Below are 22,791 nucleotides of genomic sequence, written 5' to 3'. Positions count from 1 at the left end.
CTTCCGTTACTTGCAGGGTACTAGATCTCTTGGATTGCTTTATGTCAAGGGGGGACCACTGCAGTTACATGCTTACAGTGATTCTGATTGGGCTTGTGATTATGATTCACGTCACACCACTAGTGGCAATTTTTTCTTTCTTGGCTCGTCTTGCATATCTTGGCTTAGTAAGAAACGGTCCACTGTTGCCACATCGTCATGTGAAGCTGAATACAAGGCAGCTTTCACTACCACAGTTGAATGCATTTGGATTAGACGCTTGCTAGTTGATCTAGATGTATCTGTTACGGAGTCTACTCCTTTTTTCACTGACAGTCAGAGTGCCATTATAGTGGCACGGAACCCAGTGTTTCATGCACACATGAAACACATTGAGACACATTGTCACTTTGTCAAAGAGAGGCTACATGTAGATGATATCAACCTTGTCTATTGTTCTACCACCAGTAACGTGGCTGACATCTTCACCAAAGCTCTTCCTCGTGAAAAATTTGAAGCATTTGGCCACGCTTTAAATTTGATCTCCTTTGGTGGCGGATGATCCTTGTACTCTTGATCACTTTTCACTCCAGGGGGATTCGTTGGGTATTTCACTCACGTCTCACTTACGTCTACGCTTACATAGGAGTGTTGATGATCAATAGGACACTGGGACACATTTTACTCTTGGTAGGAGAGGTTTTTTCCCCTAGACTTATGGTATTATTTCGTATGTGCTTATGATACACACTTACGGGCACTTACCGTAACCGTGCTCAGGTGTGAACACCCCCTACAACCCTAAGATTTAAGGGTTGTACCTTGTACTTTCAGCTCACACTTTTTTAGTCTATTGCATTGGGTGTCGTGCATCACTCTCACACTGTCTACTGTACTCTGTGCTGAGCTTCGATCCTACCTTCCTCCCTCACACCACTAACAACCTCTTTGGCGCACTCATCATGCTCCATAACAAGCGAGGCAAGCTCCTCCCATAGAAGCTTCTCATGGGTCCTCCGTGTAAGAAGGCTAGTGTAGAAGACATCAAACCGCGGAGATGGTAGCTGAGTCAAAAGAATCATGGCCATGTCCTTTGAAGAGATCATCCTGCCAAGGGATGCAAGCTCATCCCTCATATCCTCCAACCTGTTGATATGATCCTTCATGGAAGGAAAATCATCAACAACAAGTATCTGTAATTTCTTCTTGAGAGTAATCCGGTGGGCAAATGTCTTTTGATGGTACAAAGAAGCAAGCTTTGTCCATACCTCCGCTACTTTCTAGAAACTACGCACATGCACTAGGACAGAATCCTATAAGCTCATAAAGAGGAAAGATCAGAATCTAGAGTTGAGCCGATCCCATAAGGCTGCACAATCCATCAATGATCTAACGGTAGGTTCCTCCATTGGATGGTGAATAGGGTGGGTAATAAACTCCCAAAGATTGAAGGTATCAAGGATATAGTCCACCTTGTATGACTAAATCGAGTAGTTGAAACCATCAAGCTGGTCTTCTTTGGGTAAAGAAGGGAGTATGGGCACCTGGATAGAGGGTACCATGGATGGCATATGGAGGCTAGCAGAATGGGCCTTAGTGAAACATGGAGAGAATGGGGAGGAGAGGGTTCCTGCTCCATACGATAGTCTTCTCGATAATCTTTTGCCATTCAGAGGAGTGTTGAGAAGGCTCCCCATCTGTATTATCAAAGCCGTGAAATTGGTAGTAAGATATCTTCAATACCTTGCAAGACACCCCCTAGAAATTTGCGTTTTGGTGATAGACAACCTTGAAATAGGAGAAAAGGGCTACAAGATCACAAGGAAATAAATGTAGAGGGTCTGTTTGGGAAAGAAATACTGTCGCCTGTACAAAAAAGCTCTCTTCTCCAAGAAGAAAGCTGTGTTTTCAGCAAAACACTAATGTGGCAAGGTCGTTGTTGCAGTGCGTAGAGTTGAGGGTTACCACAGGGGTTTGGCAAGAAAACTGGACAAGATAGATGGAGATGTGTCTTCAAGAGATAAGTAGATTACAATGAATTTTTAAAGGTTCAAGAGGTATTTCACGGTCAATCACAGGGGTTTGAGAGAAAAGAATGTATGGGGTTTCAAGAGCTTAGACTCCGGAGATGGTAGAGATAAGAGAAGGTTCAAGCCAAGTTCTTGAAGATGTTGATAGAGCTTCCAACTGCATGTTCTTAGCAAAGATCACAAGAGTATTATCTCATAAGTTCTAACTCAAATCAAGCTTGTTTTCTTGCCTGTAAGAGCAATAAAAAAAACAAGTACAATATGCTGTCATGTATCATAAACAACTCTGCATCCCATCATTCATACATGATGCCATAGCATGAATCAACTTTGCATGATTACATTCAATGTAGAATGTTAGGGAAATGAATTAAAAGAACAACGTTGTAGCTAATTCTTTGAATATGATTGAAGATATCAGCCCCAAATCAGCCCAAATATCTTCCAGAATTTACCTCTGATGATAGCATAAACTTCCCCTAACACGGTGTCGATGCGTTTGGTGTCGAGTGTCCACCACGGGGGTAAGGGACAGCAGGGGGAAGGTAGATTCAAGAAGAGGAGTAGACGGAAGAGAAGGGGTTTGAAGAAATAGAAGATGTAGAAGAATACTCCCAGAAAGAAATAGAAATGAAGAAGAATACTAATAGAGATGAAGCTTGTCAGTTTATTTTAGCATTATGAAAAGATAAAACTCTAATAAACAAAAACGTGTATAAAATATTACATTCCTCTATGCTGCGCAGATTGCCAATCTAATGTCTCCATTGGCTCCGACAGGGGGGTAAAATATAAGGACACTTGGCTAGAATTCAGCCAGATCACTCATTCATCTCCCACTTTGAGGTGTTGCTCATTGCTTGAAAACAACGATCGCGCGTCGGCGATTTCGCCAATCTCTCTTTTTACAAAAAATCCTCTCAAATTGGCTGAAAGCTACATGCTTTCTTTTATATGTTATCCTAATTTAGAAGTTGTCTATAGTTTTATGGATTTTTACAAGAAATAATATCTAGAATATCAAAAATTCTGCTAAAACTTGTCCAAAAATCTAATATTTTTGAACCATGGACACTAACACTAATGTCTAAAATGGCATTGGCTCTCTAAATCAATAAGAAAGCCACACTCTAGATTTTTTTTACACGGTGTGCGCATAGCGGTACGACACCTTATAGTAGTCTAGGATGGTCTCCTCCGCGAGAAATCAACTTTGTCTCTGTCTTAGGTGATGATACCATGTGAGTGCGCATCGAAAGAAGGAACACGAACATAGAGACAAAGGAAGAGAGAGAGATCGCAAGAAAAAAAGAAAGAAATCTGCACTTGCCAAGGGAGGAGGAAGATGTGGGAGAATGTGTTTGCCAAGTGGGAGGAGTGCCAAATAAATAGGCACAAACCATAAAAGCTGGTTGATTGCAATTTGGGGCCAACAATATGGATGACCAGTATTTAATGCTTGTAAAAATGCCATAGATACTCAAAAAAATCCTGAAAAGGGTGGACAATATGAGACGGATGGGGCAAATTGATGTATGTAGAAACTGTCTGGGAAATACATACAAAATTCCGAATAGAGAAGAAAATGCATTCAAAGGCAATAAACTGAGTGCTCTAGAATGAGCTACCTCCTTCGTCAAAACAGCTGACAAATAGGTCTGAGCTCCTAAAGTCCTTGGGGGGGGGGGTGTATTGCCATTTGGGACTGCTTGCCTGCATCACGAACAGGTCCTGGCCGCCCCAAGTGCACATGAAATGAAAACGGAGCTCCTAACGAGCTTGAGACTCGCCCTACACCTGGTCCCTTCAGCCGCGGAGGGAGTGGATGATGAAGGTCTAGAGCTCTGCCAAAGTTGCATGTATTGAAAGTCTCTCCCTGCAAAAAACCTCCTGACACTGCGCCTTCCAGATGTGCCATCCAGTAAGACTTCCTACGATCTCCCATACCTCAAAGCAGTCTGCTGTGGGCTCCAGTACCTGGCGGATTGGCAGAGCCTCCAAACCGACCGCTGCACAAGACTATTGACCAGCTTGATAGAAAAGGCTATGTTAAGATCCGGCTAATGAGTCAACCAGCAGACACTGACCAGCTTGATAGCATGAGCTATGTTAAGACCCTGGAATGAGTCAAGAGAACCACCCTTAGATTGTTGAGTACAGTAATCCATTAAGCGGGGGTTGAGTGTAAGGGTAGGGGCTTTGTAGCTATACCATGGCGTTGTAACCAGAAACAACTATATAGGGAGTAGTAGTGACTTTGAGCTTTGCTTGGTTTCCACTCTACATGTGATTCCCTATACTCAGTGCTGAACCCTCATGTACACATGTGCGGTGTCACAAGGGTGTAGTCCTGAGATGTGCCTCAATGTTATATCTTTTGATATCATGAATACAAAGGATTCCTTATTGATATATCTTGTGTGCCTTTCCACTGTTGTGATGTTATGAGGACACAATGTGAAAAAGTATGGAATGCATTATCATCCGACTTCTTTATTGATCTAGAGAGTCAATGTGATCTGAACCATTAGTACTAGTGTGAGTTGCATGGATTATCCGAAAATACTAGATTTTTGGATAATTTTAGCCTATTTTTTATATTATTTATTGTAAAAATCCGAAAAAGTTAGAAAAAAGCTTCTAGATTAGGATGGCATGCAAAAAGCTAGTTGTTTTTTCAGCCAATTAGGGGATTTTCACAAGAGGGACAGATTGATGAAATCGCGCACGTCGCGATCGCTGTAAACAGGCTGAAAACTGCAGATTGAACTGAAAGAAGAAGAAGGAGTGATCTGGGAGATACGTGAGCAGGTGTCCTAAGGTTTTACCCTCCTTTCGGAGCCAACGGAGCCACCAAATTTGGGTTCCGAGCAATAGAGAAGGAGCTGTAATTTTTATGTACGTTTTGTTCTATGAAGAAGCTCTAGGAGATCTAATGCCTGGAGATTGCTTCTGAGTAGTGCGAAGATTCCACGTTCTTTCAATACATATTGATTCAATTCATTGTGATTTGTCTTTGTAGTGTTTACCACCTGGGTATTCTCTATCTTCTCTTCCATCTCCTATCTCTACTTGCTTCTACTTCTGATTCCCGGTGGATTCGACCTTTCAACAAAAACCCCTCCGACACCGCTATGCCATTTTTGTGCATCATGACATGTTATGACTTGAAGTCATGTAAAGGTTTGTAAAATCAGCCCCCCCCGCCCCCTCAGGCCGGTTGGCCATATTGTCGAAGAGTTCCCTTATGTGAGATCACATTACGAGCAAAGACTGGTAGTCCCACTAGCTCCAGGATTTAACACAACTAGACTGAATCAATGCTGTGCAAAGTAGCAATCTGGGTCCACCAAACCTGCATATGGATGAAACTCAGAGGCTCCAACACCACTATTGGTTGAAAGAGATACAATTTCAACCCTCTTTCAAAAGATTCAGGATGTGATTGTAAGTACCTCATTTTAGAGAGTATGGACGAAGTAAAGCATTGCAAATTCAAGTCTACAGTTATCCCAAGAATATAATGAGCAGCTAGCCACCTATGCCTGCTAGTTGTCTGCTGTTTACCTTCATCTGACTGTTGGTTATTGTGGGCGTGTTTGCTTTAATGATGCCACACTTAACCACACACTCACCATATATAGCAATGTTGCAATTCACATATAGATATTGTTTCTAAGTTTATTACGAAGGATATTAGGTAATTTACAGTCAAACATTAAATGATCATGAGTATTTTCATGTGGAGAAGTGTATATTTGAAGCTTTCTATTTTTCCTCCAAGTTTTTAGCATGTCTGAACAACATTTTAAATGTTGAATTTGTTCTATGAGCATACTCTTCCAAGTTTTTTATTTGCTCTTTATGTGTTGTGTGTAGATAACATATCCTGTTACAAGTCTTCCACAAGCTGGGTGTTTGGTGGAAGATCTTCCAAAAACAGTTGCTAGAACCTTGAATCAGGGCTCTAACGTTGTGAGCATGGATTTTCATCCCTTGCAGCAGACATTACTGCTTGGTTAGTGGTGTAACTTCCTTGAATGTTGCTCCAATGTGTTTTTCATTTGTGTAGAAGGTTGTGGGCTTTCTTGTTGTATGTTGCCATCTTGTGCACATTTTGGAACCTCAGCTGAATGATAGCCTTATGATTTACATGTTTCAACTTACTAGCAACTTTTCTTGTTGCTACATCGTATAATATGCACGGTTTGTAATCTCGTGTTGCTACGTCATGTGATTTTTGCAGTGGCTTGTAACCGGGGACTATGAATTTCTTTCTGACTGAGTTCATGATCCCCAGATTCGTCCAGATGGATTTTGTTAAAGTTAAGGTTTTGATTGCAGTTGGTACAATTCTTGGTGATATTGCAATCTGGGATGTTCCATCACGTGAGAGGCTAGCTTTAAGGTCTTTTAAAGTGTGGGATTTAACAGCATGCACCCCGGGTTTGCAGGTAAGCAGTTTCCACTGTATTTTACCCTTACCATTTGATCTATTTCCCCTATCCCTTTTTTTAAAATAAATACGAACTTAGTCCACAGGGAGTTCAATATCTACATGGCTAACTTATCCATTAGTGGGGCTCCAAAGTAGATTCTTAATTGCCCTTGTTACCCCTTCGTTAAGGAACTCAACTTATGTCCTCTGTTACTAGGCTGCGCTAGTGAAAGAACCCACTGTATCAGTAAACAGGACAATGTGGAGCCCAGATGGATCATTTTTGGGTAGGTATTTGCTGAACTTTGACTTGTCTATTGATTAATTCCTTCTACCAGTGTATGCTTTTGCAATACTAATATCAATGTCCTCTTACCTATTCAGGGGTAGCATTTTCAAAGCACATCATTCAGATCTACCATTATACAGGGGGAAGTGATCTAAAGCAACATGCGGAGGTATGTATTGGCTTGAAATTCGGATGTAAAAGTCATCAATATGTTCAGTATTTTTATGCTGACATGAAAACTAACAGATTGATGCGCATGTTGGAGGAGTCAATGACCTTGCCTTTTCGCATCCAAACAAGCAATTGTTTATCATTACATGTGGGGATGACAAGACAATCAAGGTTGGATCAAGTTGATACGACAGTGACTGTAACTCAAGAGCTTCATGGCTGCATAAATTGTTTGAAATGTGTGCATCCCTGTAATTCATCTAGAGATATTTTGCTTGTAGGTCTGGGATGCGGCTTCTGGACGTAGACTATATACATTTGAAGGACATGAAGCTCCTGTTTATTCTGTTTGCCCTCATCAGAAAGAAAACATTCAGGTTGCCATTGTACTTTTGATACTAATCCTTCCATCATTGCATGTTGTTTATACATCAGATTTAATTAATCGTTAATCTGCATAAGATTTCTATATGTAAGTTGACATGAAGAAATAGGTGTTGTTTATACAACAGATTTAATTATTCTTTAATCTGCATAAGATTTCTATATGTAAGTCAACATAGAGAAAGAGGTGCACTGACTGGTTTGTTGGCTGGGCAGGCACTAAAAGCACACGTCTTGGTATACCATTGAATGCAGTTGCTTTTGGCTCTGATTAAACTCCAATTTGTGCTTTTGCAGTTTATCTTTTCCACTGCAATTGATGGAAAAATCAAAGCCTGGCTATATGATCACATGGGTTCTCGAGTAGACTATGATGCACCAGGTCATTGGTGTACCACCATGGCTTATAGTGCCGATGGATCAAGGTGCTTTTCTAGTGTGTTTGCTAGCTGTTAACTATGATTAAGGGGCTTGTTGTTCATATTACTTCAGTATTTTACGAAAATAAACATTAGAGTGGTTCACTCTGATTACATATCATGAATTCCATAGTAGTGCCACCAATCCCTTACATGTGACTTCACATGAGTTTATCTTTTTATTGTGGGGAAAAGGTTATTTTCATGTGGAACAAGTAAAGATGGAGAATCATCTTTAGTTGAATGGAATGAAAGTGAAGGAGCAATCAAGAGAACATACACTGGATTTCGCAAACGATCCTTAGGAGTTGTTCAGTTTGACACCACAAGAAACCATTTTTTAGCTGCCGGCGATGATTTTCAGATCAAATTTTGGGATATGGACAATACAAACATTCTAACCACGACTGATGCAGATGGGGGATTGCTAGTGAGTTGTATTTGGTCCTTTCTAATGAATGCGAAGGCTGTCTGTCTTGCTTATAAAGTTGGTTGTATATGGCTGAAGATATTGTTATTTTGTGTTATTAATCATGCAGGGAAGTCCACGATTACGTTTCAACAAAGAAGGATATCTTCTTGCTGTTACCACAACTGATGGTGGGATCAAGATACTTGCTAACACAGAGGGTTTACGTCTTTTGAGAATGTTGGAGAACCGTGCGCATGACACTTCAAGAGGACAACCTGATGCACTGGTTGCGAAGGTAGTTGGGTTTTTTTTTTCAATGATCTGGGTCAGTTAATTCCAGCTTTAATGCTGAGATGAGTGAAGTGTTCCTTCAGACTTCTATGTTGAACACAATAATGCCTACTGGCATTTCAGTTCCATCTGGAGTTGGTGCCCTAGATAGGGTATCTCCTGCAGTTACAGTTGCTGGTCTGGTAAGGCATATGTATGGCATTACTATATTCTTGCTGTTTTATGTCATGCCTTCTCCCTTTGTAAAATTGTTAGTATTTTACATGATGAAAAACTAACAAAAGTTGTCAGGTTCCTAATGTCCAGAATGGACCAGATTCCAACCGCAACACTGACATCAAGCCCAGAATTTTGGATGAGACTGGTGATAAAATTAGGCCTTGGAAGCTGACTGAGATAACAGAGCCAGGACAGTGTAGACACATACGACTCCATGATTCATTGCCAGCAGCAAAGGTAAATGTTGCAAAAGAGGGAGGAGGGAGCTGAGAGTGCACGTTACTGTGTTCTTTCTTTGATGATGTGTTAGTTTCACATATTGCTGTGATCTAACTTGTCTAGCAATCTTTTCTACTGGAACAGTACATAAACGCTACCTAACAACAATACTAGCTCATATGATGCCGGTTGTCCATCGGTGGCACACTCCGAGATGGACCTATTTAAAGGCCCTCTTGTACATCATCCAATATGGGATAACTCCAGCGTTTTACCTCTTGGTCAAAGATTAATGAAGCTCAGCTGGCTCGAGGAACACGAAGCTCATACTATTTATTTCCTCTTCTGTTTCTGTCAAATACACACACAGCGTTCTTATTGTGAATGAGGCTACATTAGTTGAAAGAAAAGAAAAAGGCTGTGGCAGACATACAACTCACATCCTCTATTCTTATGTCTATGTGATCTATGCTCATTCTTTGCAGTTATTAAAGAAAGTGATAGCAGGGCTGAAGGGCAGTTTCATCTTACCTTGTGACTAGGATGGAATTTTTGCTCTGTGCTTTCTTTTTATATAAATTGAGAGTGAGAAAGAAGCTTCTGCAGCTCTCAGAAAGCTGATCTATGCTACACATGGAATTTAATAGGGAAAATACCTTCTTGAAGATGTGAACTGATAGACCCTGAAATGTACCAGAAATCACCATTCGTCATCCTTGTAGTGATGATAATCATGTTGGCCAAGGTACTGATGAACACCATGCTGAGCTATAAACCAAGATAGGCCACAGCTGGTGGAGGAACCTCTGAAACAGTTGGAGTAGATGGAGTGGGATGTGCACCACCTATGGGCTGGACTGTTGCCTCCTCTTCTCTCCTTGCCTTTGGCTTCAAGGCTTTTGGACAAGCCCCTTTCATATGACCTGTTTGGTCACATTTAAAAAAACACTAGTGTACCTTCTCATGAGCCTCAAGCTCCTCTAGCAACCATATCTTTGTTGTTTATGAGTCTTGTAAGGCAACACCATCTTGCTTGACCTTCTTTTACTGACTCTGCTACTGCTGTTGCTTCTGCTGCTAAATGTCCTCCCAAGAGGACTCCTGAGAGGCATGTGTAATGAGGCTACTGCATAGCTTGGTCCAATGTAGTGCACTGGACTAGACGTCCCTGTATAAAATGGTACACAACCTCACTTCTTCCCACTGCCTTAGCATGGCAGGGACTGTGTATCTGCTAACTAATGCGAGCATGAACATTTTTAAGCGGATAGAACCACATTGAACACAAACACATGAGGAAAAGAGGAACAGAGATGGCAAAGTGGTGATGCGGGCCTTCTGAACTGAATCTGGACCAACTACAAAATGGGAGGCTGAACTGGAGACTGGGATTGTGGACTGATCTGACTGATGGACTAAGTGTGACTTTAGATAGCCAAAAACTCCCAAGTAAGTTACAAAGTATTCCAAACTTCTTAGAATAAATACAGAGTCTGCCAAATTGTAAAAATCCAATTTTCGATATAAAAAGGCAACATAGGCCCATTTTTTGTGTCAAGGACTTGGCTAAATCTATATCGGACTTCGGCCAATTCAATACCATTGTTTTGGGAACATTTCCGACAGGGTTGTGGCCCATTTTGCCACTTCAAACTGTCTGTTCAGTCAAGGAAAACACTGCCATGCACAAGGTGCACTATATTGTAGTAGATTTTTTGTTTCCTAGAGAAAACCAGAATGAAAATTTGGAAGAATGTTTCAAAAGTTTGAAAGAACATTTCCCATATTTATAGAAAATTTATTTTAGCTCATTTGAATTAATGAATTTGAAGGGCTTGGCATATCTTTTGCTGATGTTGTGATGAGGAACTAATATACAACTTGTTAGTCTAGGACAACTTTATGGAAAGGAAGGGGCTGCCATTTTATCTATTAAAATGAAAGTGAAACTAGACTGGAAACCTCAACAAAGTACTGGTTGGTTGTTTTGAGGGCTATGTGAGAATGAAATGAAAAATGTTAAGGTACCTCTTTCGGACATTGGAAATCTGCTTTCTGTAACTCAAAAAGTTTTTTGTGCAACTTAGAAAGTTGAGATTTGGTGTTGCTATTTGCAGGTTTGGAAAGTTTACTTTGTAGTTAAAACTTGTTTACGTGTAGGAGGAAAGTCCCTTTTGACCCCTCAGATCCAACAACCTCATCAATACCCTCCCGTCCAGCCGTGGAAACCTAACACGAGACTAATTTAAAGAGCGGGTAAACCCTGTCCAGTCTTGTTTTTTGTTGAATGAGGATTAATCAAGACCAGTTAGCTGTCCCAAGGCTGCTGGCTTATGATGGTGTAGTGTTTGTTATGCTTCTCCAAATTGATCATAATGGGGACAAGATTTGGAGGAGAAGCAACTCAATTGGTGATCATGAGAAGAATTGTCAATGGCCAAGTGCTTTTACTTCCTCGCCACTCTGCCTTTGATGAAGTCTCTGGTATGTCCACTAGTGCCGACTCAATGGGTGAATCCGGTGGTGAAGCAATCTCCTCCATTGATGGTAGAGCCTCAAGAGGCATAGGCTCCAAAAGCATTGGCTCAGCTGCCCAACTGTCACCTGGATCTCCAAGGATGGGATGGTCAACACCCCCCTCTGTAGTTGAAACTCTATGAACTGAACATCTCGATTCATATATACCTTCTATGAGATGGGATCATAAAGCTTGGATCCCTGGGACTATGAGCTATAACCCATGGACACCTATCATTTCGAAGTTGGCTCAAACTCATCACTCTATTTCTTCCGGATGTTAACATAAGCATCACACTTAAACACTGTGAAATATGAGACATCCAACTTTTGACTAAAGTGTGCCTCAAAAGGTGTCATACCAACCATGGCCGATGTAAGGGATCGATTAAAGATGTGGATAGCCGTGGCCATTGCTTCGGCCCATAGGCATTGTGGTGTCTACTAATGCTCCATCGTAGTTTGTGCCATCTTGATCACATGGTGATTCTTCCACTCCAATACGCCATTCTCTTGAGGTGTGTTTGTGTTAGCAAACTCTTGGTGGTGAATGCTACAAGTTGTGCAAATCTTGGCTAGTTCGTTGGAGATAGACTCCCCTCCTTTGTTGGAACTCAAGGTCTTGAGTTTCCTACTAGACTTTTTCTCCTCGAAGATCAAGCAGTCCTTAGGCCCTTCTTGGGGGTAGAAAATTGTATTGCATGGGGGCAAGAGAGTGTACAAGTAAGCTAGGGTGCTTGAGGGACTTGGTTGTAGGTAAGGGAGGAGGTACAACTCAACACTACGGGTGAGGAATTGGCTGTTGAGAAAGCCTTCACCCTTCACCCTTCACCCTTCACCCTTCACCCGCAGTTTGCATTTTCACATTTTTGCGTTTGCGTTTAGGGTTTGCAGCCCCAAAAAGGGGGGCCATCCTAGATTGACTATGCCTATTTATAGGCCACTCTCTCATTCATTCTTCACGGCTGATTCATTAAGTTTGTCACCTCTTCTCTCCAGCCTCTTCGTTGCCCTCACACCCCTTTAGGAGGACGTTGCGGTTCGTGGTTTGTGGCTGTCTTCATCATCTTCCTTGTGCTACAACACCCTTGTTCCCTTGTATCACATTGACTCCATGATTCAAAACTTCATCATTCCAATTCATCAGAGTTTCTTCTCTCTTCTCTTCTCTTCTCCATGTTTGGTGACTTCACTTCGTGTTCCTCCCCGCAAACCCTACTGTCTCGCTGGTATGTCATCTTTTGATACAAGCTCATATCCCTCATATGTAGGAGGGATATGGGCCTTCTTAGCGGCTGAATATTGTATTGCAAGGGGGCAAGAGAGCGTACAAGTAAGCTAGGGCTCTTGAGGGCTCGGTTGTAGGTGAGGGAGGAGGTATCAACACCCTTCCATCACAACTCAACACCATGGATGAGGGATTAGGTCATAGAGAGGCTCATATCCCATATACAAAGTGTGAGAATGCTTCAGTCTTCAACTCCGAGAAGTATGCCTATGTTATCCTACTAAAATCATCAACAACTAGCATAAGTATGAACTCCCCTTAAGGGACTCCATCCTCATTGGTCCACATAAGTTCGTCAAAGCAAGCTCCAAGGGCTCCTTAGTCCTACGTGAAGCCTTGTCGGGGATGGCATCTCTATGCTACTTGCCATGAATGCAAGACATGCTTGGCGAGTGGCTTACTCCAATCTCTGGCAATCCATGCACAAGCTGACCATGAGCAACCTTCCTAAGATACTCGTAGTTGAGGTGGCCACAAACCGAGCATGCCATAGCTTGGCTGGAGTTTGTGAAGAGAGAAGAAAAGAAGTAAAGGCTTATGGATTCCACATCTTATAGATTCCATTCTCCTCATGATTTGCACAAATAACTTGTTGAAAATCTCCATCAAGAACTCGGAAAGAGTCCTTATCAAACTCGACCATAAGGCCAAGAGCATATATCTTGCTCATTGAAAGAAGATAATGACCTAAACCGAGCACATAGAGAAATTTTGATGTGTGGGCATTGCCTTGCCCATTCGGAATGAGTTGTATATCACCTTTACCTTTTATGGGGACAAAAGAGACCTATGAGAATTTGCTCATGCATTGGACGCATATGGGCAATACCATTTGTAGTAGGAGTCATGTGGCAAGAAGCGCCACTATTCACAATCCTTTCATGAGGCTAGGGGGCCATCATTGCTGCATCAAAGGCCACCAGAGGAGGATCCTTAATGACCTCCAAATAAAAAAAGATGGCTGATTAAGGAGCAACCACCACTCCGGAGTCCTACATGATTTTCTCCTTCTTAATGTCCTTGTTCTTATCAGGGAAATCCTTCTTATGATGACCTGTCTTGCCACAAATGTAACAAGAAGTTTATACAAGGGTGTCGTAGCACAAAGGATGTTGTGGAGCAGGGAGATTGTTGAAGAAGATTCTAAGTCTGCAAATGCAAGGATGATGAGGTGTCGTTTAGAGTAAGTCTGAAGAAAATACCCTAACACAGAAACACAAATAACACTGTACGACAAAGCACAGACTTGAACTCTTGCATCTTAAGGATCAGGGCAGGGGTAATGAGTTGGAGAGTGTGTCGTACTCCGAACAGATCCCGAATCCTAGCAAGGTAGCCTCCGGGTGTCGAACACAAACAAACACAGCCAAGGAAGGTTGGATTTGATGTAGATGGTAGTGTAGGAGAGAGAAAGACTAAAAACATAGGTGAGGAGAAAGAAAACAGTGAACGCAGTTGGGAGGAGAGAGAAAATAGCAAACGCAGGTTGCAAGAGAAAGAAAACAACAGCGATAGGATGAGGAGATGATGGAGAGAGGTGGAGGAGAGAAAAAAATTACATGGCGGCAGCTAGGGCCTGCAAATGTAGTTGTATGTTGAAGTGGCAGGCTGTATGACAATTGGATGGGTGGACAGCAGCAGTCGCTTGGCTGGAAACATCAACAAATTGATGATGGTGTTATAAGATCGGAGATACATGCTCGACTTTCTTATATACTTAAAATATATGTGGCGAATATTATGATGGCACAGAGGGAAAATAGATGAGAGAAAAGAAAGATGTAGAGAGAGAAAGAGAGAGGTGGATAAATTGGCAACACACTAGGGACTAAAAGATGGGCCAGTCCCCCCCTTGTGGAGTTATATTATTGACAAGGAGCAAGCTCCTCCGTTACACAAAAGCCAGTTCTTACTTGTAGATCTTGGAAACAGGATCACGGTTCCCTGCACGGTATATAACCGGCTAACACTTGCACAACTTGGAAGTTGGCACTTTTTGATCCTTCTTGAGTCTCCTTCTCTCGTACACAATATGTGTAGGGCTCTCCTCTTGGCGCTTGATTTCAGCAGAGCTTCCGCAGCACTTGCACCTTCTCTTCTCCTCTTGGAACTTGATTTCAGCAGAGCTTCTATAGCACTTGCACCTTCTCTTCTCCTCTTGGATGCATGCAAAGTGGTGCTTCCTTTACCTCTCCCACACCCAAGGAGAGGTTCCTCTTTTATAGGCTTTTAAGAGCTTCTCTTCTTGAAGAGAGACTTGAGTTGAGCTTCATGCAAGATGTGGTTGTTCCAGGACCTACTTTGGAGCACTAATTTTGAGATATCTCTCTGTGCGTTTGTAACATCCCCATAGGAATCCCCTCTTGGAAAATTTCAAAATATTTTTTACCTCCTTCCTCTCCCCTGCCGATTGCATGGCGGGGAGAGAGAGAGAGAGAGTCAAGTGGTAAAGACAGGGGGGCATGCAGCCCCCCAGGTGGCGGGTGGCACCGCCGTGCCACCTCTCCCCCTCCACCTATAACCCCCTCCCTCTGCGCCTACGACAGCAGTAGACTCTCGTCGGCAATAGGCTTCCCCCCCACCCCCACCATTCGGTGATCCGTGTGAAGGAGAAGGGAGAGAAATAAGGGAAAGAAGAGGGAGAGAGAAGGGTAGAAAAGAAGGGTGAGAGAGAAGAGGAGGAGAAGAGAAGGAAGAGAAGGGAAGAGGAAGGGAGAGAGAGAAGAAGTGAGAAGAGAGAGAAGTGAGAAGAGAGAGGAGAGAAGAAGAAAGAGAAGGAGAATAAGAGGAAGAAGAAGAAGGAGAAGAAGAAGGGTGAGAGAAGAGAGAGAAGAGGAGGAGAAGAGAAGGAAGAGAATGAGAGTCTAGGGGAGATAAATAGGGTGAATATAGACTGAGAGAGAAACGTTAAGAAAAACAAATAGGCAAAAATAAAGGGAGAAGGTGAGAGTTTTTGGCTAGGTACTTACCATGGCCCCCAAGCGCAAAGAAGGAGTGAAGACCGCGGGAGCCACCATAGTTGCTCAAGGGACAAGTACGGATGGAATTCATGGTACAGTTGGAGCCGTTGGAATTGTGGCCATTAATGGAGCACCGAGTATAGCCAACGCGGGAATTAGCACAACTCTAGACCCCGTCTCGCGGAACCAGGTTCTCCTTGGCCTAGGGAAGAACTATTGATTCATTTCGCCACATGAAATGATAAGGTTTTCATAATATGTCACATAGAATGATAGACTTTCACTTAGTTTAGTGCATGATTTGTTAACTGAAATTCATGGTTTACTTCCGCGATTAAAATAAATACATGAAATGTTAGTTTCCATTCATAGGATGCAATTGCACAGAAGCATAGAGGACTTGTCATCTATCTTGCATTCCACGCGGAAGATAGGTCTTGATCTTGCATATCACAAATAGGTTGACTTATCCTATGATAGCCAATGTTTATGTTTGGAGACCGCATGAAATATTACGGTAAAATTGCATTTAGAATACTAATAGGTTCTTAGACTTTCATGGATCGCTTACAAGGAAAGACTTTTATGCATTATATGATTTTACCTACGTTAGAGCATAGAGGTGATAAGTGAATTGAGTTTAAACTTTTATGTACTCAAGTCACATGAGACCCTGCACTTTAGGAACAAGTACTCATTGCCAGATATGAAGAGAGTTAAAGATTGTTTAGGCCGTGCTAATATATTAAACGCACCATGTGCATGCGAGATAAGTTTGATTAGAAAATTCTGCATAGCATCGCACTAAGAGAGGATAGAAAGAATGTATGACAAGTCATGCAATATATTTAATGTGCTTTAAACATTACCAAGTATGTTAAAAGACTTGCAAGAAAATCGAGGATTCACAACTTGGAACCCTAGAGAAAAACCCAAGGAAAAGAGGGATTCAAAAGAAGTTGAGTGATTAAACACACGTGCTTGTGAGTTGTTTTTTAAGAATCTTGTCTTAGATTATTGGAAGTGGATATCCTCCAGGCTTAAGCTAAGCTAGTAAGGTGACACTAAATGGAATGTTGATCAAGGTTTATGCTTGGTTGTTTTGAAAAGGATAGTTCTAAGTGAATTGATTGGTTGCCTTGGTAAGAGGAGATCCCTACCAAGGACAAGTGGTTTATAAGCAAAATGATTGCTTGATGTAGAAAATGATATTATCTTGATTGGAAATGAAAGGGATGTTTTCCTTAGTTATTGTTTGTAAGCTGGGTGTTTCAACTGTGATTGATTTCCTAAAGGAACAATTAAGGAGGGATGGCGCTAGCTAACCCCCCCGCGAGTTGCCAAACCCTAACCAAGGGGGTTATGAATCCGCACCGGGAATGTGGACCAAACCCGCCGCGAGAGGTCTCTCCGTGGAAATTACTTGGAGTAGGAGGACGCTTGGGTGCCAGTGGGGGCTCTGGCTGTAAATCCCAATGCCTCCGGGCCCTACACAAGTGTTCTACGTGACTCGAGATGGGATCTCGAGGCCTTGATACTAGTTACAAGGCGGAATCTTGGGAGGATAAACCTTCGGGTTTTATTGCCGGGAGACGGAAGGATTTTTCTGCGGAGGCAGAAAGGAACACTTAATTCTCCTGTATAGGCAGGAGGCAAACATTAATCTTAAGATAAGTTAAGGAAGTGTTTGATCTTGTTTTATCTTTTCTTTGTGTCAGTGCTCTAAATTACGTAAAGGAACCTGAGGCTAACGGGTTAATTAAGGAAGCTGCTTTTATGTGTTAAACATAACGTAGTAGGTAATTAGATAACTAAAACAACCCCCGAGGGAAGTGTAGTGGATGTGACCAATGGGTCTATCCTACGGAAGGGTTGTCTCGGTTAGCTGAGAGCTTTCCTCAAAAGGAAATGTTAACGAGGAATGTTAGGGAAGGACGGACGATGACCTTAGATAATGTTGGTTAGAATCCTGATTCATACCGTTTTAGGGGACCGGAATGGGACTATACCCTACGGGCAGAGAGGTCGAGCGATGCATCCCTCTCATTTCCCATTCTCTTTGAACCAAGTTCGGTATGAGTCTGCTTGGGTCCAATTGTATCTACGCAAAGTGGACCAGCTGTAGACACACTAGAAAGCTGTTAGGAAGACTCAACTGCTAGGAATTCAGACTTCAGGTCGATCCTAGTGGGAACGGCCGGATAAGTTCCATTGCGGGGTAGACTCGAGAGACCCTAGTTAGCAAACCCCGTATCATTCCTTGGGAGTGTCGGGCAACGTCTTCTAGATTGATCTCTCGATGGGCTGCTAAGACGTGTCCCGCAAATTGAGGGGCGGCTACGTTACATCATTGTTCGGATGAAAAAAATATCTAGTACGAAAGTTGTAGATCTCACTGTTTCCAATAACTCTCGTAGCTCATTTTTAGAGATCGTATTTCTATCGCGAGATATTTTAAAAATGGATTCATCATATCTTTTTTTAAAAAGAACGGCTTTTCAAACTGTACTCTTAACTTGTGGTCCATGCAACCACCTTAAGGAGAGTTCATTAAATTACCTTGGGCCTCAACCTTAAGATTGAATTCCATACAAAAGCTTGTGTTTTTTTTAGACCTTAGAAAGAGAAAATCACTTCTTTCCTCACTTTCAAAGGATCACGTCTCTTGTCTTTCTTAGTGAGAGAATTATCTCTTTTGTCTTTCTTAATGAAAGAAAAGATCTTAAACCTTGATTTGTAAGGGAGAGGATGATCCCAAATGAATGCAATGCTCATTACACATAAGTAAACGTTCCCAGGCGTCCTCGGATGCACACATAAATACATATACACAATGCTAATGCACTTCCTCTTCTTAGAACTTAATCCATCTTCATTTATGTGTAACTCCTTGGTTCTTGTGTACACTCTTACACTTGGCAGACACTTCTTTTTCCCTTCATAACTTGTACTGCCTGTACCTGATATCCCCGTCACAGTGCTCTGATCACCCCATTAAGTGATGCGCTAGGAATTTTGGTCTCTAAATGGTTTGATGGCCATGCTAGATCATCATCAACACTTTAAAGAAAAGCGAGTCATTAATTTATTGACATGAATTTATTAAATAGAGAATGCGTAATAAGCAATCAATTTAGTGACAGATGGAGGGCTGAAAACAGGCATTAGATGAGTGAAGATTGCAAGGGATAGCTTGGATCGTGATGTCCTTTGCGAACGGGGTGTGGCCAGCAAGCTGAAAACACTTGAAACCTACAAAAATGAGATTAGGGCTAAATGGATGGCATCATATCTATTTATAGAAAGTTTGGGTCCTCCCAAGTGGGTTTGTGCTTATGGGATATAGACACTCTCTAGGAACGTATTTCTTTTTTAAATAAACAAGGTTTCTTCCTTAATTAAGCATGTTTTGGGTGTTTAAGTGAAGCTAATGCATTTTTAGCTCAACACTCCCTCTCAAGTCCAACAACGGTGCCACGAGGAGGCCAGTCAAGCCCCTATTTTTTTCTTTATCTTTTATTCCAACGCGTCCCACTCCAAAGCAGCTAGGGTGCGCTCGACTGCCTAGTGGCCTACTAAGACTACAGAGGCAATGGTTAGCTTACCAAGGGAGCCCAAGTGGTCACCCCAGATAGGCTTGGGCATCGGACAAAGGGTGCACGGCGGCTGCCTAGTGGCCTACCAAGTCTTGCAGAGGCGGATGGAACCAATTGTGGACTTTTTTTTAAAGGGCTTTTTAGTTTTGATAGATTTAACATTGAGGGTTTCAAGTTAGTTTTCGTCCTATTGAGTATCCATGCCTCAAGCGGGAGAGTAATAAGGGATGGTCATAGATCCAAGACCTTCACAAAACAAGCATACTATCCCTACCATTACTGGGTGTCGGTGAAGAATGAAAATCGCTAAGGTGTGGATGACACAAATATAGCAAAGATGTGAAGCAAGAAAGACAAGCTAGGGAGAACTGCCATGTGCAATGCCACGAATATGGTGGATCCAGAGTCGACTACTTCAAAAGACCGAAAAGGGATAAATGCGCACAGATGCATGTTTACATGAATAGAATGCCAATGCATGGGGTAATGCAAAGGGAGATGCAAGATGTCATGCTCACGCAAAATGCGATGCAACGGTGCCACTTGGATAGTGTCCATGCAAGAGAATTGTTAACTTGCCCAAGTATCCTTTTACAATCATGTTATATTGACAAGTGCGGATGAAGTGACAAATGTCCATAAGTACAATACAAAAGAATAAATGAATGAATGAATGTCTAAAAACTGTAAGCATCATCATTGTCACTATCAAGAGAAGTAGCTGGCCCCTCTTAAACTAGAAGGAAAAGCAAGAGGGAAGCACCCCTCTCATCGTCAATCTGAAGAAGTAGGGGAGGGTGTACCCAAGCCGATCCTGGGTAGAAGGTACTTAAGAATAGGCTGGTTGACTGCTTTGGTCAAAATGGTTGCAAAATTGTTTGATGAAGGCACAAACTATAGGTAGATAATGCCTAGCTCAATCTACTCTCTAGAAAAGTGGAAGTGGACTTCCACATGCCGCGTCCGTGGTGTGATGATCGGATTGCCCGCAACGGCAATGACACTTTGGTTGTCGTGGTAAACAACAGTGGAAGAGTCACAAGGGAAGTGAAGCGCCGCCTGTAAGCTCCTCAGGTAGATGGCCTTGGTGGTTCCATCGAAAGGATCCCTGTTCTCAGTCTCGACTGTGAAAGACGCCACTGTCTCTTTCTTACGACTGGACCAAGAAATGGGAGCTGTGTCCAAGGTGAAGAGGTAACCACCATGGGAATGCCGAGTGTCAGGATCTCCTACCTAATCAGAATCAGTGTACCCTTGTAAACATAAACTAGAACCATAAGTGAGACCATAAGAATAAGTACACCGTAAATAACAACACAACGGTGTTGTGAAATATTGACTGAGTAAGCTAAGCCTAGCCTAGTATGAATCAACCAAAGAAGTTTCCCTATAACAGACCTATAGGTATGCGCATTGAAGGGCTGACCTAGGGTATCCTTCGACAAGTGGATAGTAGGATCGAGAGGTATGGCCACTGGCCATGTCTGATTTGTAGTGGATTGTTCCATGAGTTGAAGTGCGTACTTCTGCTGTGACAAAAATACAACCCCCAGATTGAACTATCTCCATTTCCAAGAAGTAATACAAAAAATTGAGGTCTCTCATCTCAAATGTAGCACTAAGATTTGCCTTGATTTCTACTATGATAGCAGAATCTAATTCTGTGATGAGTAAGTTATCAATGTATAGTAGCAGGATGTAGTTGCTCCCCTCTGTAGTAGATCAAACATATAAGTTTAGGTCATAGGGGTAAAATGGTATCCGTGAATTTGTAAGAACTCGTCCATCCTATGGAACCAAGACCGCGGTGCTTGCTTAAGCCCATAAAGAGCTTTCAACAATCGGAATCCCTTATTCATCAGGTTTGCAGAAGGAAATCCGAGTGGTTGCTCCACACTGATTTTCTCCTCCAGATAACCATTCAGGAAGGCACTCTTGACATCCATCTGATGTATTGGCCAACTGTGGTGAGTGGCTAGCACGAGTAATAGCCGAAAAGATGTCGACTGCGCAATAGGTGCGAAGGTCTCCTCATAATCAATACCATGCTTTTGTTGAAAGCCTTGCATGACAAGGCGAGCCTTGTACGTGCCTAAAGTCCCATCAATATTTAGCTTCGTCCTAAAAATCCACTTCGTCCCGATGACTTTCTTGTGGCTTGGATGATCCACCAATATCCAAGTCTCATTTCAGTCAATACTCTCTAGCTCCTTCTCCATGGCCTCTCCCCATTGAGGGTGCTGAAGAACCTCCTCCCATGTATTTGGCTCAGAATATGCTATGTAATTAGCTATAAACAACGATGCAAATGATGCCTAAGGTGCAAGCTGGGTAGATCTTCTAGGTCCCTCTAGAGTGGAATCTGGTGGTAAGATCCGTGAATCTCGTATGGTTTGTTGGTACCTGCGAGGTAATGAATCTCGCAAAGGGACCTTGGGAGATGAAGAATCCGCAGGTAGGTTAGAAAGCGGGTAGTGGACCATGCTCAGTAGGCATGATGTCCAATGATGTGGAAGGAGGAATCGGATTGGAATCCGGTACAGAGGACTATCCGATATCCCTCTCGTCAAAGATAATGTCCCTCCTAACGATCACATTGTTCATAAGGATCAAACAAACGGTAGGTTTTCGCTTCAGAGAAATATTTGATAAAGATAAGGAGATCAACTTGGAGAGAAAGCTTTCCTATTTTATCATCAGGTGTGTGTCTGTATGCACGACACCTGAAGACTCTGAAGTGGGATTTGATAGGCCGAGAGCCAAAGAATGCCTTGTACGGGGTCTTCTGAGAAAGAGCCACAATCGGGCATTGATTGAGGATGTACACCACTGCAGTGTTAGTAGCCTCAATCCAAAGGTACTCAGGGAGCTCTGCTGCGAATAGCATAGAGTGTGCCAGTCTCATGACTATCCAACTCCTATGCTCTACGACTCCATTTTGAGAGGGGGAATTGGTAGAGGTGAGCTGGCGAGATATGCCATGCTGCTGTAGAAACTCAGAAAACTCGTGAGAGATGAACTCACCACTGCTATCACTCCTCATGCAATCAACACGACGACCCATGTGGTTATGAACCAACAGCACCCAAGCAAAGAAATACGTGAAAGCATCAGACTTATGCTTGAGGAAGTAAACCCACATGTATCTCGAATGATCATCTACTATAAAAAATAATTACAACCTACCATTCAAGGTGGCAGTGGATGTTGGCCCACAAAGATCAACGTGAATCAATCTAAGAGACGTCTCAACTCTATGTGTAGATTGCTGAGGAAATGGGGTACGCTATTGCTTCTTAAGCTAACATGCTTTACAGACATCTTGAGCTAGCTTTAAGCGAGGAAGGCCCTTAACCTTCTAACGGCGAGACAACTCATAAAGAGAGTTATAGGCAAGATGCCCTAGGCGGAAATGCCAAAGATGCTCATTGTTCGTAGGCTCCTGATATGTGGCTAATGCCTGGAAGCTATGGAACATAGAGCCCTCGGTTGCCAGCTCGGTAAAAGAATTAGGTCATGTGGTATAGGCTATTAGGTTGTGCCTCACGCAAGCAATCACTAAACTAGTTAGAGAGTCAA

At 42.4% G+C, this 22,791-nt stretch overlaps 1 protein-coding gene across 2 annotated transcripts in view; it reads left to right on the top strand.

Moving 5' to 3' along the window:
* LOC148037101 (protein TOPLESS-RELATED PROTEIN 2-like) overlaps nucleotides 1-22,791 on the top strand; it is a 55,432-nt gene that overhangs the window by 11,600 nt on the left and 21,041 nt on the right. Inside the window, exons 9-19 of one of the 2 annotated variants that reach the window (XM_087676039.1) lie at nucleotides 5,889-6,027; nucleotides 6,354-6,463; nucleotides 6,665-6,734; nucleotides 6,832-6,905; nucleotides 6,983-7,078; nucleotides 7,189-7,284; nucleotides 7,589-7,716; nucleotides 7,906-8,140; nucleotides 8,250-8,417; nucleotides 8,497-8,595; nucleotides 8,720-8,869. In XM_087676039.1, the coding sequence (XP_087532165.1) occupies nucleotides 5,889-6,027; nucleotides 6,354-6,463; nucleotides 6,665-6,734; nucleotides 6,832-6,905; nucleotides 6,983-7,078; nucleotides 7,189-7,284; nucleotides 7,589-7,716; nucleotides 7,906-8,140; nucleotides 8,250-8,417; nucleotides 8,497-8,595; nucleotides 8,720-8,869 (1,365 nt within the window). Of the gene's footprint in view, nucleotides 1-5,888; nucleotides 6,028-6,353; nucleotides 6,464-6,664; nucleotides 6,735-6,831; nucleotides 6,906-6,982; nucleotides 7,079-7,188; nucleotides 7,285-7,588; nucleotides 7,717-7,905; nucleotides 8,141-8,249; nucleotides 8,418-8,496; nucleotides 8,596-8,704; nucleotides 8,870-22,791 lie in introns of both variants that reach the window. The other variant, XM_087676037.1, reaches the window with a different exon arrangement.

This window comes from Lygodium microphyllum, chromosome 4 (genome assembly GCF_053477565.2).
Source record: "Lygodium microphyllum isolate KBCC chromosome 4, Lygodium_microphyllum_v1.1.10, whole genome shotgun sequence".
Classification (NCBI taxonomy): Eukaryota; Viridiplantae; Streptophyta; class Polypodiopsida; order Schizaeales; family Lygodiaceae; genus Lygodium; species Lygodium microphyllum.
Note: the sequence above shows the minus strand (reverse complement) of the source record. Positions and strands in the feature narration are given on the sequence as shown.